The sequence below is a fragment of the Anarrhichthys ocellatus genome, unplaced genomic scaffold (genome assembly GCF_004355925.1).
Source record: "Anarrhichthys ocellatus isolate YVR2014 unplaced genomic scaffold, GSC_Weel_1.0 scaffold82, whole genome shotgun sequence".
Lineage (NCBI taxonomy): Eukaryota > Metazoa > Chordata > Actinopteri > Perciformes > Anarhichadidae > Anarrhichthys > Anarrhichthys ocellatus.
In genome coordinates, this window is record NW_022280112.1 from 234,392 (window position 1) to 261,691 (window position 27,300).

The 27,300-nt window shown below is 41.3% G+C and overlaps 1 protein-coding gene across 3 annotated transcripts in view; it reads right to left on the bottom strand.

Moving 5' to 3' along the window:
• Nucleotides 1-27,300, bottom strand: part of brinp2 (bone morphogenetic protein/retinoic acid inducible neural-specific 2) — a 225,657-nt gene that overhangs the window by 68,433 nt on the left and 129,924 nt on the right. For all 3 annotated transcript variants that reach the window (XM_031874543.1, XM_031874542.1, XM_031874540.1), the window contains 3 exons: nucleotides 26,986-27,176; nucleotides 23,098-23,279; nucleotides 8,054-8,159 (listed from right to left, as the gene is read on the bottom strand). In XM_031874543.1, coding sequence (XP_031730403.1) covers nucleotides 8,054-8,159; nucleotides 23,098-23,279; nucleotides 26,986-27,176 — 479 coding nt within the window. The remainder of the gene's footprint in view (nucleotides 1-8,053; nucleotides 8,160-23,097; nucleotides 23,280-26,985; nucleotides 27,177-27,300) is intronic.

Consider the following 27,300-nt stretch of genomic DNA (forward strand, 5'->3'; position numbering starts at 1 on the left):
GCATTTTGTGTCTCTGTTATGCGTTTTTAGCGGCCTGGACTCTCGATGTGTTGTTAATGCACTCATACTCAAGCACACCACCCACACTCAAACACACACATTCACAACAGAGCTGCTCAACAAATAACCCGAAGAGGAACGCTAAAAACGCCTCGCAGAAAACCCGACACAAATGATAATGACTGTGAAACTCCACTTCGAAGCATGGCTCTGAAGTCAAGGCTAAGGTCAGGCTGTTTTTTGACAATCACTAATGATGAGGGAAGGATGGCCACTGTTGGCACCGAAGCAGTGGTCTTCAACTCGCAGAGGCACGCAAACACCCAGGCAAAGCCGAAAGGTACACGACACACTCAGACACACATGCAATCAGAGTCAGAGATCAGAGAGAGGGAGGACGGAGGAGCACTGAGGCATTCGGGGAATAGAAAACACAAAGACGTTTTACGGCTGCAGAATGTACAGCTCTGAGATTCAGAGTTTCTACCATATCACCATCAATTGATGCAACACGTTTCTGTCCTATAACTCTGATACGGTAGCTTTTTCTTTTCCTACATGATTTATCAGCGGTGGAGAGGCTGAACACACAAAAGGGCTGTGAAGTGAGAGCGTTTCATCCTCCTACAATGGAGAGGTGTACATGCAGGGATTGAGGCTTTTACGCACTTAATTTGATCGCTATTAATTTGCACGCCAGTATGTTACTTTTACATAAATTCTGAATATTATGAAATTGCATTTTTTTAATTTGAAGCGATTTTTTCTGAGCTTTCACACGAGGTAAAGATGTCAAGCAATCACATTTTGGGGAAGGGAATAATTCAAATAATATTCACTACGTACACTTATGTTGCACAACACGGAGGTGCAACAGACCAGATCCACTCCTTTCGTTCTTACCTTTCACAATAAAAACCCTAGACATTAGAGGGCATTAGAGAAGCCAAGAGCAGATACCAGCAGCGTATTGAGGGGCATTTCGAAAGCAACGACCCCCGCAGCATGTGGAGAGGCATTAAAGTCTTAACAGACTACAAAAACAGCACCTCACAGCCATGACGCCACGCTTCCTGATGTCCTGAACCAGTCCTTTGCTCGCTTTGACAACCACACCAGCAGAGTGAGAACTAAAACAACACCACCAAGGGAGGACCCCGTACTCGTCCTACAGCGCCACCAGGTGAGATCCACTCTGATGAAGATTGACATCACCAAAGCAGCAGGACCAGACAAGGTATCAGACCGCACACTGAAGTCATGTGCCGACCAACTAGCAGGGGTGTTTACCAACATCTTTAACCTCTCACTGCAACAGTCTGTGGTCCCCATCTGGAGCATTCAAACACTTACGCCAGGATTCCATTTGTTGATTTCAACTCCGCTTTCAACACAATAGTCCCCCAAACTCAATAACCTTGGATTATCCACTACACTCTGCTCATGGATTATGGACTTCCTTACAAACAGACCACAAACCGTCAGAATGGGCAACCGCACATCCTCCACCCTCATCCTGAACACAGGAGCACCACAGGGCTGTGTGCTCAGTCTGGCCCTTTTCACCCTTTACACCCATGACTGCACACACATCCACTCCTCTAACTATAGTAGGACTGATATCAAACAACGAGGAGGCACACTACAGAGAGGAGGTACAACATCTGGTTGAGTGGTGTACTGACAATAACCTGGTCCATAACACTATAAATACCAAAGAGATCATCGTGTATTTCAGGAGAACCAGGAAGACCACACCTCCCCCTCTCCACATAAACGGTGAGGAGGTGGAGAGTGTAAGTGACATCAAATTCCTGGGAATCCACATCACAAAGGACATGGGCCCTTAACACCTCCCACCTGGTGAAGAAAGCCCAACAAAGGCTCTTCTTCTTGAGGACACTCAAAAGAGCCAAACTCTGCTCTCAGCTCCTAGTCAACTTCTACAGGAGCACCATGGAGACAATTCTCTGCCACTGCGCCACCGTGTGGTACACCAGCTGCACAGCAGAGAACCGGAGAGACCTGACCCGGGTAGTTAATACAGCGCAGAGGATCATAGGAACCAAGCTCTTGACTCTGGACACGGTATATGCTAGCCGTCTACACAAGAAGGCTAGCAACACCAGCAAGGACCCAACCCACCCAGGTCACAGTCTGTTGGAGAAGGTACGGAACAATACAAACGCGCACAAACAGACTGAGGAACAGCTTCTTCCCCAGAGCTGTAGCCTCCATCCCCCCCCCCCCCCACACACACACACACACCACTGTAAACAGCTACCCCCCCCCATCAAGCTGCTGAAAATGATTCTGATTCTGATTATACACTTTATACTCTGTCTGCACTGTCAAAACAAATGTTTGCACTGTTTGCACACATTTTAAATTGTATTACTTTAGTAACGTTCTTATTCCTTTTGTGTACTTTTGTCTTGTATATTGTTTATCGTTGTTGTTGTTCGCTGGCTGAGGGCTACCGAACGGAATTTGGTTGTATCACTACAATGACAATAAAAACCTCTTTATCTTATCTGTTATCTAGACATACTGCATACACTGCGTATCTGTTTACTAGAGGGAACTAAAATTAATTTTCTAAAAGAAACTCAATAGAATAGCTCACAGCAGCTCAGGCTGCAGAACAATTTACCTCAGACCGACTGCCAGATGCTTCTCTGGGTCAATAGGATCCTTGTAGTTGGTTCTCTGCCTGCGTGAATCTATTCAAATCTCTTATTGAGAAAATGTCGGAAATTACCATCCCTGCCAGTATGAATAATTGTGATGCAAAATATTGAAAGGCCTTTACTTGGAACAGAGCCAAATATTAATGGTTACATTTGAATGTATCCTCCCACAGAGATACCCTTTTTAAAATAGCTTCACATTCATTCCTTAATAATTGATTGCACTAGGCACCTAGATACCGATTTTATTCAGCCCTACAAAAGCCAGAACCAACTTGCATGACCTAATTGTTGTTGATTGGGCCGCTGGGATAAGAGTTCTGAAATTCCAGTCAAATGGAACCCATCAGTTTAATTGGCTGGAATGAGAGGCTTAAGTTTACCCTCGGACATTGCGGTGGTTCTCCAATCCCATTACAAAATCAACATAAAGCAAACGCATCATGAATCACACCATTAGTAGATAGACAGAAACTTCAGCTCTATAACGGGGCAACTGTGGCTAAGTGGAGAGCAGGGTCATCCTTCAATCAGAGAATCTGCGGTTTGATTCCCGGCTCCGCTGGTCGCATGTCGATGTGTCCTTGAGCAAGACACTTAAACCCAAAATTGCTCCCGTAGCAGTTACTGCAGTGTGTGAATGTTAGTTAGTCCTGATGGGCAGGTGGCACTCAGCCCCCGCCATCAGTGTACGAATGGGTGAATGATGACATGTAGTGTGAAAGCGGTCGTAAAGACTAGAAAAGCGCTGTACACGTATAGACAGTGCATATACATATAGTGCATTTAGGAAATTTAATGTCAGCAAAGAGTTACAGTTAATCTACAACCAATGCCTTAACATACCCACAAATATATCTTCCTTAAACTCATTGTTCTTGAACTACAAATACAGATATAGATTATTTATAGCTCAATGTAATACTTTGACTGTCCTTAAAATCTATTTTCTTAGCCAGCCTCTTAATGTGAGGGACCCGACACAAACACATTATTATTTGTCTATTTTGAAACACAACAGTTGTTTAACATGAGAGATGTTCATATTTGTGCTTTGCTGGAAACAGGTGATATCTATCCATGCAGCTATCAGACCTTTAAAACAGAAGAATAGGAATCCAATCAGTATCATCCTCTGTTCATCTTATAGCGTAACATCCTGTACTGTAGTCTACAACATTATCAAGTCTATATCTCCATGACCGCCTCTCTTATTAGTCAAGGGCCACTTCTTTTTTTTCATCTAACTTCATGTTTAACCATTCCTTCTTTATTCGTGTCACAGTACAGAGCATTGTCTCACATTGTTGAGAGCAGTGCTATTAATATTTTCTTATTGTTTTGGGTCCTCCACACACCACTGCTGACACCGCGGTGTGAAATTGTGCTTTTTTTCCACTGGCACTGAACAATCTGTGAAGCTGCGGGGGAATGCTGAGCTGAGAGATCATTTTCTGTGAGCTCTTCTCCACCAGTGCAACACATCCTTAGACAACGGTTAGTATGAGATCTTACAAAGAGTTATTTTGTTCTTTTTCAGCCAATAGTGTGTAGGTATCAAAACTACCTGGTTAGGTTTAAGAAAAGATGGGGGTGTGGGTAAAAATGACTAAAGAAGTGGCATTACTTAAAAACAGAAGATGAAAAATAACATTTGTGTTCAAATAACTATGGTACTGGTGTTACATAAGTACAGAGCAAGTCAACGTTTGGGTTAGGATAACCACAGAAATGGCGTTACTTGGCTATGGAAGTTAAGTGACAAATAAGTCAGTTTTGGGGTTAAAATATCTATAGAAATGGCATAACTTAAGAACAGAATGTACATGACATAAAAGTCAACGTTTGGGTAAACAACTATGGAAGTTATGTAACAAATTAGGTTGAAATAACTACAGAATGGAGTTATTTTGTACTAAGGTTACGTGTCAAATTATTCAACATTGACTGCAGGGTTTCACACATGAACGGGGGTCTCCTAGTTGAATATCTGGTGCTTTTAAGACCCACCCGTCCAACCGAACTCGCTAGACCTCTTTTACTACAACACCCTCCCTGGGTCAGGTTTATGTAGAATAAGTACAAGCTGATTGTGTGGTTTGTACCCGAAATATAGTACAGTACAGAATGAGAACCGCCTGACCACTGACTGTCACATCATACATGGTTTGACACCATGTTATTACAGACATGTAATGCAGCCTTAACTTCAGTTTTAAATGTTTTCAGGTGCGTCATGGGAGGTTATTTCCTTAATAAATGTATATAAAACACATTCATACACAGAAAAGAAAACTCTCAAGGCCTTATCCAAGACAGGAGTTTTACAAAGAGCCGTTATTTTTCTCACTTTGTTCGACGGCGCACCGCAGCCAGATCCCATGCTGATAATACTCATCACTTCAGAAGCATAGGGCACGCCGACTGCATTCCAACAACACTATTACCTTTGGCCGTACAATGGCAAAGCAAATTACACTTCAGCTTTGGAGAAATCTGAAGTGTAGCCACTGTGAAGCGGTGGCTCAATGAAACGTGTGACACCTCACACTCGGGATTAGGACAGTCCCAAGGACGAAATTAAATTAAATTACGAGAAAGTTTTGTCCCCCTTTGACTCCTTTTTTGGAGGAGGTTACAGATCAGTGCTAGTGATTATCCTCTTAAGGCTGGGTGGCCGGGGAGCATAATGCTATTGAGATATTCTCTGCTTTCGTTTATGCTCTTTTAATATTTGTGTTTGCCCACAAGCCTGTAATGTTCCGGTATGTGCTAAAAACCATTTTCAAGAAAGTTTTGATCATCATTTCAGAAGTATTTTAGAAGTAGAAGTAATATCTGCTAATGGATTATTAACACATAAAGTGATACAATCCACAGATTCCCTTAGAAATGATATTTGCGTCGCTTCATCTAACAGAAGATGGCGACGAGCTGGTTCGACACCCCTGAAAACTAAAAACGCTGACCCCATTGAAAATCCAAGGGAAATGACCCTGAGAGCCAGTGACCCTAACATTGTGATAAGACTAAACATGAGGGGTACCAGACTGAATCTACTGTAAAAGATTGTTTTCAGGTATGCTTTAAAGCATAAACTCAATTTCTTATTAAATATGGGTTTTCCACATTGTTCTCCCCCAACTCAAATATCCTGAATCTATGATTAAGCCAAAAGTCCATTCTTAGTGTAATACATGTATACACTGCAGAGATTTCAAAATATGTCTTTATTTTATTTTATTGAAAAATATGGAGATACAACCAAACTAAACCAAACAGGAAGGACAAACACGTCCTTCTTAATAAAATCCTTATTAATAAAACAAAACAATAAACACTAACCTTTTTAGAGATATAAGGTGAGATGTAGTAGTGTATCTGACTCTAAATGGACCATAATTTACTAAATGAACATCATGTTGTGTTGAAGAAGACTTGAAACTAGAGATTGAGACCATAAACTCATGTTTACAATGTTTACTGAGGCAATAAATCAAGAGAGAAGTAGAGTCATAATTCATTTTAATTATAACCAAACTGTGTGGCCGTGAACCGACTGAAACGTCAGCTCGTTTCTAATGCCATTTGTGTTCTCATTTGGTAGCGAACGGTAGCCTGACGGACCGGTGAGGGGGGGCGGTTGCCATTAGTTGGTTTCATTAGGATCCAAGCAGACCTGCTGATGCAGACGTGGTACAACACATCAGACGCTATCCAGTACAGGTACAGCCTCATTTCCCAGATCACCAACGTTGGCTGGTAATGCTTTGAATTAGCCATGCTAATGACTGCTCCTCACTGTAACCTTAAAGTTGATCCTTTATTCATATCTATTCACTCCGCCCACAGCTTTCACACCTATGCTCCAATCCTTATGAAAGATTTAACCCTTAGTGTAGGTGATTATTTTATACTTGTATCATGGTAATGACTAACAAGAATACCACTCTGCTAGTGAAGTAATAGATCTTGATGAGTGAGATGTAGACATGAGTTGGTAGATGGGCCCTGCTCAATGTGAATGTGGGCCCGGCTGACACTGTGACACTGGTTTGTTTTCCACAAAGTAAATAGTTAAGACTATACTGTATGTATTGCTGCAAAACTGAAAACATTAAACTGAATAGCGCCGTGGTGTTGCAAAGTCAATAGGAAAAGTGCACTCAGTAGATCACGGAGCTCTGCTCGGTGTGTCTCCCTCTCCACTCCCAAACAAACGGGAGTTCAATCTCACTCAAATGTCCCTCCGGGCTCCCTTTCAGTCAAGATGGCAGCGATATGTGACAAAAACAAGGACTTCTTCATTTTGTATCGGGCCTTACTTTATTGGATCATAACATATCGGAGGATTTAATTTAATATAAAATATATAAATAAAAAAAAAAGAGGCCAAACTTTTCTATGGATGTCAGTTTTTGAGCCACGACAAAGGCCAAAATGTGTGCCTGTTCCTAGCCTAGCAGAATGCACAACTTCTTATACACTTTGTATTTTTATTCTTATTTTTAATCGTATGTTGTTGCAATTCAGTTGAACTATTTACTTACTCTCTCTATTTACCTCACTCTTATTGCTATTCTATTTTGAGCTGGTGTCAGTGTTACTTCTTCTACACTCTTATCACCCTACTGTTTATATATTGTTGATATTTTTATCGTTTCTATCTTATTTCTCTGTTTTCTCTGAATGATTAAGCACTTGGTGATCTCTTGCCTGCCGGTCAATAAATGTGAATAACTGCAACCATGATAGATACGGTCATATATGTGCACGAAACAAATATTAACCCGATTAGTGCATTTGCATGTAAGATTAGCCATGGACAGACATACGGATGCACACACGACCGAACGCATGATCTCCCCACAGGATTACGTCTGTTTTTTAAGCCAAGAATGTTGCCCAGACTTCTTTTTGTGGCCCGATATAATGTCAACTTTTATTTAACACAAAGTGCTTGTCCACGGATTACCTCTATAGTTTTCCTTCTGCACCTAGTGTTCCAGGTGCAGTTGGAAGGGGGTCAGGGAGGGGTCAGCGTGGCTGGATACGGTCCATCTACAGCTCGGCAAGATACCAGTTTTCCCCCGGGAGACTGAGAGCCGGTCAGGCAGAACAGACATATAAACTACTGCAGCGTAAAGTAAAGGGTCATCCCGGGCCAACTACTACACACAGGAGGTCAGAGGCTTGGCAGGGTGGCGGATGGAGGTGGCTGCAATGTGTTGTCAAATCCTTCTGCAGACCTTTTTCTTCAGGGATGTGTGTGGATGTGTGTGCGTGCACAGATTTAAGATGAACATACCTGAGAGATAGTGTGTGTGTATGAAAGTGTGTGTGGGTGTGTTATCCAGCCTTACCCTTTAGGTGGATCTTATTTTCCGGGCTGTGCACCAACACCGAGCTAACCGAATCCAAGCTGTCATAGTTACTGCAGCCGAGAGGGCCCGTCCTTGTCTCGGTTACCTAGGAAACAGAGGAAGGACAGATCTATTTAAAATATATGTTGCTGTTGTTGTATCGTTTTTTTCAATACAATGCCACATTAGCGGTGAATGAGGCAGATGTTTGTTTTCCTTTTCTGGCAGTCACGCACACGGCTTCTGGCAGGTGGACGCAGGCGGACGCAGGCGGGAGGACTAGATGTGAGGCCTCTTGACAGCGGGGAGAGAGCTAACACCATCTTTTGCCTCGCACCCACAGCTGCAGCCGCAGATGCCTCACAGAGAGCGGTGGGAAGAGAGAATGAGAGAGTGAGAGTGAGAGCGAGAGAAGCACAGGTGTTTGTGAGGGAGGGTTTCAACTTTGAAGAGACTCATAGGAAAGGTCGAGCTAAGTCGAGTGCCTTGTTTGGATAATGACCGGCGATGCACGTATGTGTGTGTGTGTTGAAAAACAACTAGATTTGTGGGCGCATCAGATGTTAAAGACAACTAGAAAATGCATTTCCTGCTGAAAATGCATTGGAATGATGATAACATAAACATTGCTGAAAATACAGAAATGGGAGACTACCCGTCAGAAAAATGTTGAAGCCTGAAAGCATTTAAACTGCACTGCTGAAACCCTTCTAGTTGAAATGTCTAACTATGGTGTCTGCAGCTGAAAGTATGAGGAAGAAGAAGGCTTTGAAAGTTGAAGAAGTTTAACAGGATTTGAAGATTTTCTCCATAGAGATCCCATTCAAAAGAAAATTGCAAATAGCTTAATAATTCAAAAAGTTGAAAGATTACAAATATGAAAAGTCAAAGCACCCCTCTCCTGAAAGAGCTGAACATTTTGAAAGGGAAAAGTCCTCTCAAAATCTCATAGACCTGAATGACTGTATGAGAGAGATATATAGATAGAAAGATAGAGAGAGAAGAGAGTGAGACAGACAGACAGGAGTACAATGCCTCCAAGTCTTGTGTGTGTGTAGAGAGACAGACAGAGAGAGCTCATGTAATAGCACATTAAGTCTTCTTGTCTTATCTTTCTCACGGAATCCATATTTTATTGATTAGTCTCATGGTTTTGGTATAAAGGGCATATGTTTGACAGGTAGTTTTGTTGAAAATCACTGTTCACTCTAATCTCTCTTAATTAGCCTCTAACACACAGGTGCTCCAATCACCAACATGCACCCAAGCACACAGGTGTTTATATGAGCTCATTAGTGATGTTGATAAACAAACAGAGGCACTTAGACACATTTAGAGATATACGTGATGCAGCTCAGCCAATCAAATATGGGTATTCTAATAAGTTTCCTGATTCGAGTGACATTTGCACACACCAGGAGGAAAGACATCGCAGAGCAGGACAATAATTATGTAAGCTGTAAATGATAAAACATAGGACAATCTCCAAATGAGAAAGTTTGCCAGAGATCTCTCTCTCTCTATCTCTCTCTCTCATTCAGATTTTAAGAGGACTCCCCCCCCCACACACACACACCCCTTTTTAAAATAAAAGCCCCACAAAATGAATTCTAACTGAAATGCTTGTGATGAAGCCTGTCATTTAATAACCTGTTTATGTTTATCTAACATTATGATTCTGCATCCTCTTCCCTCCCCCCCACCCCATTTCAAAATAAAAGCCCCAAAGAGTGAATTCTAACTGAAATGCCTGTGGTGAAACCTGTCAATTAATAACCTCTGTTTATGTGTCAAACATTAACATTATGTCTCCTCTCCCCCCCACCCAGTCCCACCCTTTCAAAATAAAAGCCCCACACAGTGAAATCTAACTGGAATTCTTGTGATGAAGCCTGTCATTTAATAACCTCGGTTTGTGTGTTTCATACATTCTGATTCTGTCTCCTCTCCTTTCTCCCCCACCCAGTCCCACCCTTTCAAAATATAAGCCTCATGGATTAACTGAATTTAAACGTTAAGCTCAAAATTAGGCTTTTTTGTTGAAATAATGAATGCTCTTACTAATACTGCGACAACTACTACTACTGCTGCTAATATTTCTAGTATTACAACTACTACTACTGCTCCTACCACTTCTACTGCAACTTTTGCTGTTGCTACTATTACTACTACTACTAATACTACTGCTATTACTGCCACCATCAATATTATTACTACCACTACTGCTATTACTACCACTACTACTATTACTTATACTACAACTGCTACTACTACTACTGCTATTGCTGCTACTACCAGTACTAATACTACTACAGCTATTAGTACGACTGCTACTAGTACTACTAGTGCTATTACTGCTACTTCAAAAACTGACTTTGCTATTATTACTACTACTACTTCGACTGCTACTACTGTTATATTAAATACTACGACCACTACTCCAGCTATTACTACGACTACTGATACTACTACTTCTACTACTAGTACTACTTCTACTACAATTACAACTTCTACTGCTACTACAAATATCACTACTGCTACAACTTGTACTTATTCTAATGCTACTAATACTTCTACTGCTAATAATACTTCTACTACAACTACAACTTCTACTACTACTACAACAAATATCACTACCGCTGAAATTTTTTTTAAGCTACAGAAACCGTTTGAATATCAAAATGTTCAGCTCTTTCAGGAGAGGGGTGATATGACTTCATATTTGTGATCTTTAAACTTTTTGAATTGTTAAGCCCAGCGGTTTTCCCGAAAATCCCAAAAAACGGAGCAAAAGTTCTCCATTCACTAGAATGGGGTTTCGGCGTGAAGAGAGCTAAAAAAACACTTAACTTTGGGCCCATATTGACTAGCCATACATTAACGTAGAAACATGATTCAAAGTTTAAAACGTAGACAAAACGCTGCACTTTATTGAGCCAAATGGATATTTTGAAAGCTAGCACAGTTTTCATGAAGTCACAGATTAAGTTTCAGGAAAATTTTGGGTCCGTTTCAGATTTTATAATGGGTGTGTATTGCACGGCTCGTTAAGAGCTAGAGTGAGGGCATAACTGTCAGAGTGGAGCAGAGCAGGAAAATATTCTGTGATTTTTCCAAACAAGCTGCGAGCTCCAGTCTCTAGAGTTCCGTTCCCACGACACCCGGTCTCTAAAGTTCCGTTCCACGACACCCGGTCTCTAGAGTTCCGTCCTCCTGACACCCAGTCTCTAGAGTTCCGTTCCCCCGAGCTCCAGTCTCTCGAGTTCCGTTCACACGACATCCGGTCTCTAGAGTTCCGTTCCCACGACACCCGGTCTCTAGAGTTCCGTTCCCCCGAGCTCCAGTCTCCGGAGTTTCGTTCCCCCGATCTCCAGTCTCTAGAGTTCTGTTCCCCCGAGCTCCAGTTTCCGGAGTTCCTTTCCCCCGAGCTCCAGTCTCCGGCGTTCCATTCCCCCGAGCTCCAGTCTCCGGAGTTCCGTTCCCCCGAGCTCCAGTCTCTGGAGTTCCGTTCCCGCGAGCTCCAGTCTCTAGAGTTCCGTACCCACGACAAACGGTCTCTAGAGTTCCATTCCCATGACACCCGGTCTCTAAAGTTCCGTTCCCACGACCTCCAGTCTCTAGAGTTCCGTTCGCACGAACTCCAGTCTCTAGAGTTCTGTTCCCACGACACCCGGTCTCTAGAGTTCCGTTCCCACGACCTCCAGTCTCTAGAGTTCCGTTCGCACGAGCTCCAGTCTCTAGAGTTCCGTTCCCACGACACCCGATCTCTAGAGTTCCATTCCCACGACACCCGGTCTCTAGAGTTCCGTTCCCACGACCTCCAGTCTCTAGAGTTCTGTTCGCACGAGCTCCAGTCTCTAGAGTTCCGTTCCCACGACACCCGGTCTCTACAGTTTCATTCCCATGAGCTCCAGTCTCTAGAGTTCCGTTCCCACGACACCCGGTCTCTGGAGTTCCGTTTCCCCGAGCTCCAGTCTTAAAACTCTTTTGCATGTCCTTTTGCTTGATCCAGTCTGTCTGCTATTGTGTCCAACCAAGTCTCATTCTGAAATCTCAGGAGAGGGTTAGGCCTCATCCACATTGTCGAAATCAGGAAAATATTCAGCCATGATATTGATCACTTTTTAGATACCACTAAGCCACACTTTCTGTACTAACTGACACGCCTCTCTCCAACTCTTACTCACCTTTCCACCATTGTCTTCCAACAACAAGTCACCTCTCCCAAGATCTCAGAACAAGACTTCTACTTGAGCGAGACTTGGTTTGACGTAAAAAAACATTTTATTTCTTTGAAGGGTCTTTTTCCATAATGTTGTCGGACAGTTATTATAATCTGAGCCTGTCAGTGGTGAACAACAAGCACTTGAAGTAAGTGAGGTATTGCCGGAAAGGATTACTGTACATTGTAGAGCGTTTAGTGGCTGCCGCTCTCTAACTCTGTGCTAGACCAGTTTAAAAAAGTGACTACTCTCATAAATCACTTAGATTCAAAAATATGGGGAAATAGGGTCCAGGATGAAAAATACTGAATTTACAATTTAATAGTAGGGGAGCTTTGTTGTCTTGGTGGACTTTGTCGCACCATAATCACGGGCTGAACATAATCACACGTAGCTTCGGGGCACTTGCAGAAACGATTGATGCTGTTCAAAATTTGCAAAACACAGCAACCAGCCGCTTGATGCCACGCAGCTCGCTCTAACTGGTGAAACACAGAGAAGCGTGGCTTAAACTGACTGCACAGCATCCTTTAAAAATGGAGGGTTGATTTGAAGGAGACTTCCCATCATGTCGGGGCCGTCTGGGCCCTCACCTAAACCAATATTAGACATTAGGACTGTGAGGTCCCCTCGTTACCGTTACACATTTTCTACTGTCATCAGGCTGAGTCAGACCACCTGTGCCTCGTTAGGCTCAGGGTGGAGCCATCAGTTAGCTGAAGTTAATCACGGTAAGGTAAGAAGGTGTGAATTGAAATAGATTTTTGCTTCTCTCTGTAGTGGTGATGTTTACTAATTGTGACTTTCCCTTTCTCTTACAAGTTTCATTGTAGTCACTGGCAATCTGAAGTTTTAGAGGAAGGGGAGGGCCCAGTAGTCTCCTCCTCTCCCTTCATCGATTTACCTCACCCCCATGCAGTGGTTCAGTCCAATTAGGGTGAGGCCAGGTGGGGTATATAAAGCCACTTAGGCGTTGAGTGAGGGAGAGTGGTTGTTGGTGGCAGCTTGCAGTGAGGCTGTGTTACTGCTGTACATTTTTCTGGATTACTTGCTCCTTGTTAATCATTCTGGAACTTCTGTTCCTCGCCTCTGTGTGATTGTTGGTTAATAAAACCACCGATTTTTTGATTTTTGGCACAGACTTCCTATTGAGCCTTTCTTCTCAACAACTTCACTAAAGTAATTTATTTTCTTACAATTACGACCAGTAGTGCTATAAAAAACACCTTGCTGTGTAAACGTATGGCATAATGTGGCATATTTATATCAGAAGATTGGTATGATGCACCTTAAAAGATGAATACTGAGCATAATGTCCTTGTGTTTTTTTTTTTTTTCAAATATTCATGTACAGTTTTTAAGAAAAAGTGACACGAAATGCTAAATTGCTAGTTGTTAAATATTCTAGGAGATTGTACGTTTTTTCAAGTACACTACAACTAAGGTATATTCAGAGTGGCTCAATGAAGAATTGATTAATTCTTTTTAAGGAAAGGTCTAATACCCCTCAATCTTAAAACCCATCGGTCTGACAGCGATAAGCTTGTTGCGGTCAATATGTTCCGGTGTAGTTAGTAGATATCCGGATTATGGATGTGGCCATGACTTAATCTTTCGTGCGCCAGTCCGATTTAGCAACTTCGCATGCAAGAATGAAGTTGAGAGACGGCATCTACGACCAGATTGCTTAATTTTCAATGCAGATAAATAAATGGTATTCAAACAATAGCCGGTGGGTTTCGAGATTGCATTGGCCAGTTGCAGTGTGTGTGTGTGTAGTTGCACACTACAAAAGGACAGAAAACCAGAATGCAGAATGATTTCCGTTGCCTACAGATTCTGCATTCATAAGCAAATATCTGTCGAGAAGAATAACATTTCTGTACTTAATTTAACACTGTCTAACGACGTCCCAACTGAAAGCTTATAGTCAAATCAGATTGGTCAAGTCTTGCCTATTATTGAGTCATGTTTTTAGTTTTGTATTGTTCATTGATCACCCTCTCTTTAAGCTTATGTATTATGCTGCTTGGTTGTCCTTGTTATATATCCCCTAATTCCTTGTGTTGTTATTTCGCCTTTCGGAGGCTGTTGCCAAGATGCTGCTCCAATGGTCTCGCAAATTTGGATAGTGCAACTTAGTCTGAAAGTTGATTCATTCACGCTCACTAAGGAGACTGATTGAAAGCAAATTTGTTGTTTAAAAATTTGTATTAACAGTGTCATTGATAGGCTGATATTTAAACCGAAATAGGCTATATATGTCATGATTTATTGGGATAAAACCAGTATTCAGCACCCCCAAATAGCCAGAATATAATAAACCATTGTTTCATAACTACATTTTCCCACCACTGCGGCGATTCCCCTGTGAGATTTTCAGCAGGATCAGGCTTCTTAGATTAGTCTACTATTTGTGGCTACCCCAACTGCTGTCTTCATGCTGTCTCTCTTACACACCATTTACTAGCCTTTACCGTTTTGTCTCTTTGTATGGAGGAAACAAAGAACGGAGGCGCTCACTTACAGTTTTGTCTCAGTAGGAACTAAATTGTGTATTTTCTCCCACAAGAATGAATAAAACCCCCCCAGCTGAAGAGGTGCCCCTGACATTTCTGCCATTAGGCTCAATTACAAAACAAGTATGGCCCACACATCACAGACAGCAGTAGTGCTTCATACATGCAATGAAAAATATGCTAATTGAGGCAACACCATGATGAGAGAAGCGTAGAGAAGAGAGACAGAAGTCAAGTGTACACAAAGAGACAAAGTGCAGACACTTGGGAGGGACTGAAATGTTCAAAGATCAAGCCGGAGACAAAAAAAAGAAAAATGAACGTCCAGAATAAATAAGCGAGGATGCAACAAATAGTTAATTTCCAGAGTGAGGCCTCTGGCCAAGCCATTCTCCAGCTTAATCAAGCAATTTGGCAAATTATGCCGCCCGTGTGAATTTGCCGTCCTCAAAATAGTCTTGTGTCTCACATCTTCACACTCTGCCTTGCATTAAGATTGCATCTATTATCCAAAGAAATGGAAGTTAGCCTTCAAGGCGCTGCAAAAATAAGGAATCTCTCAAATATCGCTGAGATGTAGTCAAAGATAAGCCAGACATAAAGGCGAGAAGCAATGGGTGATTAGTGGAGGGGGAAGAGATGCTCTGGGTTGTTGTTGTTCGAGATGTGGGCGCAGATAATCTCTGCTATTAATAATGAAAAAGACTTAACTGTTGCATCTCATTCCTGTTTTTGTTTTGACTGTGGAACAAAATCAGCTCTCTGTTCAAGTTAAATTCAGCCTTCTACAAGTGTGTTCAGATTGAACTAAAGGGGAATTTCTGAGTCAATCTCAGTCAATGCAAAGATGCAAGTGGATGCTAACTGGCGCATATTCTCTTTGGGTGTTGCTAATTAAAATGCAAACGTGGAAAATGTTTCAACTGGAGTGAAACATTTGCCCTTGTCCTTAAGTCGTATGATTCATAGACATACGGACATATGGTTTGTGACTGTGACAAGGTTAAAGTTGTAAGAGGAAAAACTATGTCGCGGTAGCAACCTGTCAATCATAGTAGCCCCGCCCTAAAGCATACTCTGCTTTATGGTCTATTTGACTCTGAATGGACCATAATTTACTAAATGTACATCATGCTGTATTGAAGAAGACTTGAAACTAGAGATTGAGACCATAAACTCATGTTTACAATGTTTACTGAGGTAATAAATCAAGAGAGAAGTAGAGTCATTTTCTCATAGACTTCTATACAACCAGAGGAGTCGCCGCCTGATGGCCAGGAGAGGGAATGCAGGTAAAAGGCACTTCTGCATTGGCTTCACTTTTCAAGACTGGTTGCTAACTAGCTATAGCTAACCTCTTAACCTTTGGTTCATTAGGAAGCAAGTAGACATGGACTGCAAATTGCAGTCTGAATACACCAGATCAATATCGATCCATGTAACTGTATTTATTTAAGAATCAAACGTCCTTATTTTAATCCAAACCACAATCCTTTCACAAACCTAACCAAGTATTTTTGTTGCCTGAACTTAAACAAGTAATTCAAACATATTTATTTTAACCATAAACTGTATAAAACATGGATGTAGTCTCTGTGACGTCACCCATATATTTCAGAAGAGCTACAGACTGTGGATGGAGCGGAGGCGGGGCCAAATGAAGCCTGGGTGCTAAAACACGGCCCCCAAGCTTGAAGCTACCACGCTGGCTGGGGCTAACCAGCTAATGAGATAGGGTAAGAAGATAGACAATATGCTACTCTGTGTTGCTAGTCGATTAACAATATCCCCGTGATCCTGATTCTCCCGTTTGTCAGTTGGTACCGGTGCTAAAGTGTGTGTGTGTGTGTGTGTGTGTGTGTGTGTGTGTGTATGTATATATGTGTGTGTGTATAATAAATAAAATCAATTTATTCGTCTGATTTTGATTGAAGAATCCTAAAGCACTTCAATTAATTTATAAATTTTTAATTGTCACATGAAATCGCTACAACTCCCGTAAATCAATCGCGTCAGCTCCTTCGACTTGTGCGTGGATTGACTCACTTTTGGAGCCAGATTCAAGTGGCCATTTGAGGAACTACTCTTCATTGTAATGCCTTGGAAGTTACTGCAACTCAAACCATGACCTTTCGTAAACTTTTAATAAGATATCAAACAGCACCAAAACTACTTGTCTCACAGTAGCTATGTTCAACATTGAACACCCGTTCTCCAGCTTTAAAGCAGCACAGGCAGTCTGTCAATGTGTTCTGCTGGGTGTCTGCAGACAGTACAACATTTTACCGTAGCAACACAGTGATGCTGATGTTTTCGGACAAAAATCATGATCACAAGCTCCGCATGGACAGAATCACTGCAGCTAACACAACTCCAGCCACACACTGTGCAGCACAAAGTTTGATTGTGGCCAAATGGTACGACATGACGAGTCACGATTGATCTATTCTCCAATGAAAAAACAATTCTCCACCCAAAATTCAGTACTACTTTAAGGCAAGAATTCCATTTATATGTTTCCGCTATTATTTCATCTCTGTTTAATAGTGTTGATTCTGACGGTTATCAAAAGTTCTATCCCTGCAGTCTGCGCTTTATACTTGACTTTCTTTGTTTGCAGAACCCACCACAGCTTCAGAGCTGATAGCTTTGAGCTGTCTAACACCGAATACACGCTGGGCTTGTTTGTAACTCATGCGAGCAACTTCAATGATAACGCGCCTGAGAGCTGCCACCCCCGTCTCTGCCTTTGTTGAAAACTCCCAAGAGCCCTTCACTGAGTGGATGTTTCAACCTGGGCCATTTAGTTTTTTTTTTAAAAATGTTTATTCAACAATGTGCATTATTCAAACATGGCAGAGGTGGTGTTTGTTTTCTTATGACCCTGAAAACTGCTTCTTTTTTTATGAATTCCTCTTCCTTTTTCACAAGGATTATGATTTCTAACAAATCTATATTATTTACATCCTTATGCCAATGTAACCACTTTATCGATGCACATATCAAACGATAGCACTCATTTTGCCTTCCCTTTTAAGTTAAAACAAAAACGTGGATTTGAATGTGCTCCTTCATCTGAATCTGAAGGCCCAGCACCACATCATCAGGGGCCCAACAGCAGGTTTGTGCACAAGGACTCCCTAATAGGTTAATCCAGCCATGTTTTTATTTGATAAAATGACAAAAGTAATGTTACAAGCAGTGAAATGTATAGAACAAGCCGTAAACTCAATTTATAATTTCTATGAACAGATATCTGTAGGCGATGGAAATCATCGTGGTTTCCATTTGTAGTGGGAGTAGTAATGGCCAATCATGTTTGATCTTTGGTTTCATGCAGGTAATACCACCTTTAACTGTGATCCCAGTAATAATTGTATAGTTGAATAAACCCAACAATGTAAAAAAAACCTGTGTGCAGGTAGCATTTATGGCTGAGATGTCATATTTAATAGATTGGACAGGTGTACTTAGTGACGTGGCGACTGTGTATATGTTTTTTATTGTCAACAAATGTTTAAAAAAGAAGACACAAACAAGTATTATCTGTGCATCTAAAGCCTGGTATATCATATTATAGGCTCCATGACACATGTTCCTTTATTACCATGGACACACAAGTCTATTTTGACTCAATCCCACATACACTGCTGCTGCCGCTGTAAATACTCACGAGTCAAATGTGTATTGATCCGCAGCTGAAAATAGTCCCCCCCCCCCAAAAAAACTCTTGTTCCACCTGTTTGAGTAATGTTTGCAAAAAGCCACAGTACCCAGCTGTTCTAGGACATTACTTACTCATTTAAAAATGAAAAACTACATGTACTTTCATGGGATAAGCTGACATTGACAATAAAATATAGAATTATACCTAATCCTTCAGGAAATGTAAGCAAAACATTTGAGTCATTTTGCAAATGTACAGGTTTTATTTTGTTTTTCAAACTTTGATTCTTTTTGTCCTCTACCGGGCTCAATAGAAATATGATCAGCGAAGCTCAATTTGTAACTTTTTCACATCCCAAACAAAAACTGACAGATGACTACCCAGAAGTCACTTCTCCTGTTATATGACATCCTCAAACATCATTTTTGACATCTCAAAGAATTATGGGACATTTAAGTTGCAGTGAAGGTGTTGAGATTCAGAACTGAAATCATTTTTCATTTCTATATAGCTTTTACTGTATTTCTTAACATCACTGTATGGAGTATATTGTCAATAAAAAATGTTTTTCACCACAACACGATGAGGTGTTATAGAAGAGAAGAGTGTCTGGCTGCTGATTTTGGCTCTTGAAAGCGGCAGCGCGGCGGTAAAAAGACTCTTTGCGTAACACACAGCCAGTTCTTCTCTTTTCCAAACAGCAAATTTCACACAGGTGTTAGAGGCTCTTTTTTTTTTTTTCTCACAAAGCTGGAGCCTCAACTAGATGAGGGAACCTGCGCGTTATTGCCGGAGACAAAGATAATGTATTTCGCTCCCACCTCCTACGCGGCTCTGCAGCGACACAGAGCCCAGAGGCGTGCATGGACACGGGTCAAGTACATCCCACTCAGTGTCGCTTTCCTCTTGGGTGATGAGTTGATCTGGCAGAACATGGACGCGGCAGGTGGCTCGCATAGCAGAGATCCTCATTTAGCAGAGACATGCAATGGATGCTCCTCTCTAAAGTGGGAGTGTGTGTGTGTGTGTGTGTGTGCGCGGGCGGGCAAAATCACTTGGTGTTTGAAATGCAATTGCTGGAAAGTGGGACTATTTACCTGAACTGAAGCTGCTTTATTTCTGTCAACATTGACGGGTTATCAGGTTCATAGGTGCCATTTTAGCTTTTTCATCAATTGTTAAGGTCATATTGAATTATTAATACCCATGAGACTGAAAACAATAAGGTAAAATAAACATATTTTTGAATCTATAAACATATATGTTTGGTATAATCGTATCTTAAAGCGTTAAGGAATTGAATTGTTTCATGAAAATCCGTTTTGTTGCATTACATCATTGATATGCAAATCTATGCAGCCACATAAAATTGTATTTTGTCATCAGGGGGATATTCCACAGTTATATATAATAGCGCTGAGATGAAATATATAATTTGTATCCCCTGTACATGCCCCTCAGCATGTTACTTTATTAATTTGCTCCGCTTTAATTTGCGCACTGTAAAAACCGCACCGGGCTAAATAGAAAACAAACCAAAAGTATCAATTTCCCTCTGATTCAGACGAGACAAACTAGACTCTGGCTCGTCAAAGCACCCTTAATGATCTCAGTCATGATGGATTTTGAGACCTGCTAGTGAACACACAAACAGAAAGGTTGAAGATATGAGACAGTTCACCATTTGAACATGTTTCTCTAATTGTGGGTGGCAATCTAACACAAAACTTTACTTCCAAAACTTGTTCAATGCACATTAATCTTCAAATTCACATTATTCATTTACTGTGATTAAAAGCACTACTTATTGCTTATTGTAACAAAGACAAAAGCCAATCTGTTTTTGCAGGCTGCAGACCCCTGGAGGTCAACATAAAAACAATGTTCATCAACTGTTGATTTGCTCTTTAACTAAATCCTAAAACGAGGTGCTACACAGGGCCACTTGATTAATTCCTAATGCCGGATCCACCTTAACTGATACATTTATTCTGTGTTGCAATTTTCTTAGAAAATGTGGAACTGTAAAAATCATGTCATACAGTAAACCTGGGACTTCCGGACCCTTGGGAGTTTTGGGATCCAGGTCAGTTGGCTGGTTTGTAATGGTTAACTTTCTGACTTAAAGTGAGGAACTTTGAATGGTTATGAAACAGTCTCAAGTTAATACCCACAACTGTGTATAACAGTTGTGGGCCATCAGGCTAAGCCTTCTCTGCTGGCCTAAACAGAATCACAAAGTTATAGCTATTTAATAATTTAATAATTTTTCACAAATACACTACATTTATTATCATTTTTTTCCCATTATCTTACTTTCTCATTGCACAGCTACTGTCTTGCTCTGTTGCTCTGCCTCCAGCCTGCAGCGCTGCTTCCAGCACAGCTTGTTTTAAGGAGAGCTTTTATCCAATCAGATTTCACCTCTGTGCCTGAGGGCCTCTCGGTAGACTTTGCAGTTTAAGTAAATGGGGACGTTATTGTTGATTGTCATAGTCTTCAACCAATCAGATCTTTAGTTGACATGTCAAGACAAGACCATCAGAGAGAAGATTGTCTATTTCAATATAATTATTCTTAATGATGAGAACAGGACGTACTGCACGGCCTGCGGAGGGAAGGGAGGCACGTGAGAACAAGAACGAGGTGTAGTAATAATGCCTGTTCCACCTTAACTGATACATTTCTTATGTGGAGAAAATGTGCAATTATTATAATCATATCTATTTGACATGTAGTACACCTGTGACTGTTTGGGCCCTTTGGGATGTTTATAATGTTTAATTTCTATGTTAACTAGATGTATTGTTATTGCGTGATTTGCATTTACTTTAAGGATATCCCTACTATTGCTTTCTACTTAAACACAGCTCCACACAGACCAAACTGAAGAATCTGACAAATTATCAGGCTGGTAAATATGCACGAGAAACAGTGTTGAGCTGCATTTTACAAAGTGTATTTCACAAAGTATCACTGGATGGATTGAAACCAGACTAACTGATGCGCTAAACTGATCTTAATGGTTGCTTGCTATTCACTTATTCATTCACAATTGTTGTCTTCTTTGCAAAAGATAAGGGATTGCTTCAGTGCCACTCACTCGCTTCCCCCACAAACACAAATGTATCAAATTTATAACAAAGATTTTAGTTCCTAATTAATTCAGGTTTAGCAGATAATCTGTGGCCTCATGCTGAAGCTGTTATGAGATGCAGCATACTTTTGTTGTTGTTAAATTGTGTTACTTTTGCTTGCATATCAAAGTGGTGGTTGTCTGTGATAAGGCTTGCCAATAAATATAAAAACTGTATTGCTCAGAGTTTGTCTCTGCAGCAAACTTCCTTTTTACTGTCATGTTTTCACACTAATCAAACTTCTCTCCAGGTAAAAAGCAATTCCCAGACAGTCCGGGAGGCCTTTTTGTGTTGTTGGTTACTCGCATGTAGAACCATTTGAAGGCTTCATGAGAAAAAAACTGTGTCGAGCAATTAAATATTTTCATATTCAAATTGACTCTTGGCAACGGAAACGGTCGATCTCACCTGTGCATATACAGCGAGCGAGGTGCGTACGGCGAAGGAGGCTTGGAAGCGCAAAATGTTGACACCCGGCATTTACTCATCAGATTCACTATTTAAGTTGCAGCATGGAAGCACAGTCCACCCACCCACACACCTGCTGTCGTGGCACGATCGCCAACAGATCTGCTCTCAAAAAAATGTAGCGGTTTGATTGGCTTTGCTTCTCGTTGTCGAGAGGAGGGAAAAAAAGAAGGTGAAACCAGGCACAGGAGATAATAGGATTTATTTGTTCTGTGTTCTTGGAGTGGATATCCAACATAAATCCGTTCCTCTCAACGATGAAAAGAGCTAAAGCTTCGTGATGGGTTTCGGGTGAATGACGACTCACCGTGTCAAGGCGGGTCAAGTGTTGTGTGCAGAGGCTATACAGAATGAACCACGAGTCCTTTTAATGGAACTGACTTCCGTGCAAAAAAAAAAGCTGTTGAAACGCTTTAAATTCTAAAATCAATGCCACTTTGTGCTATAAATCCAGCAGCTTTCATCAGAACTGATGAAAATGACCAGGTATTTGTCCACATGCACACCGACAGGAGAGCGCACACCAGCCTGTAACTCAGTCCAGATGGCATACAGTCGAGTACAGTATGCATAAATACACTCTTCCCCCACAACTGGGACTTTAAAGAAACTTGACATTTGCCTCGCTTTAGTGCCTCTGTGGGTTGCAGTGTTTCTAATCCAGCCTGCCATCAAAAAAAATAAAAATGTTCTCTCTCTCTCTCGCTCTCAGCTGAGCAATGATGCACCTTGGAAGTAATATTTTTTGAAAAGATGGTGCATACATAGAACGAGGCGTGCGGGCACAGCACAGAGTGATACGTCGAAAAGGGACAGTTTTATAGAAGCTTCTACCTTGAGGTGTGGCTGTTTGTGGACCTGAAGAACTGCAAACTCAAAGTCTGCATACAGCAAATAAACTGTATTTTCACCGGTGCTTTATACCGAAACGGACACTTTCTAGCTCGGCTTGACAGTGTAGAATACATATCTGGACATGCTGCCTAATGTCAGGAGGCTTAATTGCTCGCCTCGTGCATGTGTACGGTACCTTGATGGCAGAGGTAGCAATCTGGAGGTGGTGCAGTCGCCTCAGGGTGCTCTCTCGATCTGTGAAGTAGGAAGCGGCGAGCTGATGGAGCAGCTCCAGAGACACCACTGAGCTGTTGCTGTTACCCTCCGACTTCTTGTTCAGCTTCTGCTTGTCCAGGAAAATGGTCAAAGACTCCTCTCCTGTGGAATAAATAATAAGTCGATGAATCTGGTTAGTTTTTAAGTCACCTAAACTATTTTTTTTATGATTGTCTTATTGAAAAATATATTCTTTTTTTATTGACGACCGACGTGTCACGTCATCTCGTTAATGGGAGAATTACTGAAGGATCACTTCCATTAAAAGAATTCACAATGCAGGGCAGGAGGCCACATTTCACTGTGGTATTGTGGTTTGTCTGATGCAGATCATTTGCTTCACTCTCTTTCATCAGACGCATAGAGACAGACACCTACGGGCAATTAAGAGTAATCAATAAACCTAAGCTGCCTTTTTTTGGACTGTGGGAGGAAGCCGGTGAACCGGGAGAGAACACACCCTGACACGGGGAGAAGCCACCACACCACCATGCAACCCTGTTTAATAGGGTTATAATACATCATGTCTTAAAACAAAAACTTCCAAGTGTTGTTTATCAATGCCAGGCCCGACACTATTACCTAAATAGCTACTGGCATTTCAAACATTCTGAAAAAGTCCGAACAGGCACAGCCCTGTCGGCTGTTTTGCTGAAAATTCTCCAAACTCCCACCCACTGAAGTATCCAACACGCAATCTTTATTCAAGATTCAAAGCAGCATTTGAAAGTGGAGGATTAGACATAGCTGAAGCTAGCACTTTAGCTAATTTTTAGAAATAGCATTTTATAATTTAACTGACATCAGCCACAAATTAGCAGAAGCAGGCTAATGCTAATAAATTAAAGCAAATGGCTGCTTGTGTGAAATGCTCTTACATTTCCAAAGCATCCCAGTGGTAGCCTACTTTCATTGTTGGTTGTCTTATTACCTTTTTGTCATCTAAAACAGGGGATTTAAGACAACCTTTGAATGTGAGGCATGCTAACTCCAATTCACCTCACATCACCTGAGTTTAGTGGACATTTAGATTATCATTATCTTGAACCATCCTGTATTGGTTAGCTAACAGGAAGTTAGCTTGAATTGTGTCAAATCCTTGAAAAGCACGTGTTGGCCTTTGTTGGTGTGGTTTCCTACTCCTGTGCTAAAGGCTATGCTAAAGGAACCACTTTATTGACTGCTCCTACACTGGAAGTGTGTAACTGAGTGAACTTGCCACTGCATCTTGCTAATCAAAGACAATGAGACTTTCCTATTCTTTAACAAAGCACACCATTATCTATGGATGTTAAAAGTCGCAGAGGGACCGAGAATATAAAGCCATTTAGAGAATCACTGAGAGAATAAATGAACAACCTTAGCTGGGTTGAAAGGCTTGGGTTTTTGGATAATTGTGACACTTAGGGAGTGATTTCAGACATAGTCTATTTACTATGCAGTGCACCCTCTCCCATAGATTATCAGCATATATTTATCCACTTTTATGATCAAAACCTTCCACAGTGGAACAAAAAAAGGAATATAATTCTAAGCCTACTAAAGATGAAACATGTCTATTGATCAGCTCAACGGCTATCTTTGATGGTACAAAATTACTATGATAGTAAGTGTTGAAGCCTGAATCTGCTTAACTCTGTTACTCTACTGTTATTTTATAGGGAGTAGCAAATGCATAAGTGCCTTAAAGCTGCATTCTCTCTAATGGCCATCAAGGGGCGACTCCTCTGGTTGTATAGAAGTCTATGAGAAAATGACTCTACTTCTTACTTGATTTATTACCTCAGCAAACATTGAAAATGTTTACTGAGGTTTCTCAGGCCTGGTCACTACCGCATTCCTACACAGTCCAAAAATGGTCAGGTTCGTTCACTGGTTGCAAAAAACAAGATGTCGACGGCCAAAATACAGAACTCGGGGCTTCAAAACCACAGTCCACAACTTCACGACGGCTATTTCCGCTTCTTATATGCAGTAGTGAATACGAGAATGAGAGGGATTTCGGGGCACAGCCTCGGAAAAGCTGTCATCATTTAAATATGTCAAATGATGACAAAATGACCAATAACAAAAACTAAGATTATGAATGTATAATAATATATAAGCTATTATTATTAAGCATATTTGATGTCCCAATATTAACTTACTACTGACTATTTATTGTTTTTAGTCATCAAGGCAATTATTCACTTCAAACTTATTCACTGGTGAGCAAAAAAGAACAAAAGGGAAAAGAGAACTTATATTGGGGATCAGTGTGCATTCGCTCAGCCACGGTCTAATCAGCATGCAGACATGCTCAGCCCATTTAGAAGAGGCCTTTAATTACATATAGAATCTAACTATCAGTCTGGTGCTGCATTCACCTCTATCCTCTGTCTCCCACGCTGATGCTCCACTACGTACATCCAGTGATAAGGGTGTCACAGTTAGATGGCCAGGGATGAAGTTTTCACCATACACATTACTAAAACATCAGATGGAGTAGGGGTGGTAGCCAACCCTGTTTTGAAAGATGTATGGGTAACATTGGCTTCAAATGATTCGGTTTTATCCCAATTTAAGGCCATTATATCATAAGTGAGTGTAAATATCGCAGACAATTTTATAATTCCACTGTAGGTTTTTACTACAGGCTGTCTATGAGAAAAGTGGACAAAGTCACCATGGTTGGTTTGTGGATGTTTTGAAGCTGCAAGTTCAGAATTACATCCATCACCATCTTGTTTTTTGCAAAGCAGAGGTGACACAAGACGGTTAAACTAAGTACAACTGAACGCTAACCAAGACACTTTTGAGCTGCCAAATTGTTACAAATAAAGTTTATGAACTTAAAAAAAGACTATGAATGGGTTAAAACTCGAAAGACAAAAAAAAATGGACAACACCCAAAGCGGACAACACGGTGGTAGCAACCTGTCGATCCCAATGTAGCCCCGCCCTAAAGCATACCCTGCTTTATGGTCTATCTGACTCTTCTTTTACCATCATTTACTAAATGAACATCATGCTGTATTGAAGAAGACTTGAAACTAGAGATTGAGACCATAAACTCATGTTTACAATGTTTACTGAGGTAATAAATCAAGAGAGAAGTAGTCATTTTCTCATAGACTTCTATACAACCAGAGGTGTCGCCGCCTGATGGACAGTAGAGAGCAGCTTTAAGGCACTTACGTATTGCTGCTTGGTTTTACAGAGTACCCTGACCTTTTAAATCTCTGCTGCTGAAATGTTTATACTCCCTATCAATGGTAAAAGTCCCTTTTATAAAAAAGCCAGCCGACTGTACTCGGGCTGCTATGAGATGACGAGGATGAGCAGTGTATCAATACTGTATCATGAGGTCGTCACTTTTAACGCAACAAAGGTCTCAGTCCTGTTTTGTGGAGGGCACACGATCGATACAGCTCGTGATTCCGTTTTGTGAGTTACTTTTCTCCTCTGAGATCAAGGCTAAAAAGGAATCCAATAAAAAGAAACCTATCCTGAGTTTAATCCCTCTCATGCTTTGTGAGGCTCTTGTAGCTGCACACAATGTTCATCAGGAGAAAGGATGAGTGGAAATTACCGTGGAAAACGGCCTTGGTTGAATGCTGCAGGTGCAAGGTGTTGTACTGTTGCAACTGCTGCTTTTCACCCTTTCCCTTGAAAAAGAACCCAGCGAGCACATATATCCCACACTTCTGCAGCAGTGCACTTACATAGGCACAAACTCCTCTGAGACATATAATGAGCAGCTCCTCTATTTTTGGTGCATCCCGACATTTTCATAACCCCGAGAATAAAGGCGAGTGTGTCACCTCACCTCCCAGGGTAGCAGAGACGAGGAAGTGGGTCCCGTATTTCTTGATGAGGTTCTCGTTGATTTGCTGCAGGGTCGGCCGTCGCCCCAGTAACCGCAGGTTGCGCAGGAACTCCGGCGCTAAGGGCAGCGGAGATTTGAGGAAATCTCTCTTCTCTGTTGCCAGGCTGTTCACCTTCCAGTGGCTGAACTCCCTGAAATGATGAAGACGTTAAAAAGTGAGTACACACTCAAGTTCAAATCTCAAGTAAGAGGGAGAGCCTAATGTCCCATATAAACACATTCAAACATAGAGGCTAAAAAGGTACTCCAGTGGGC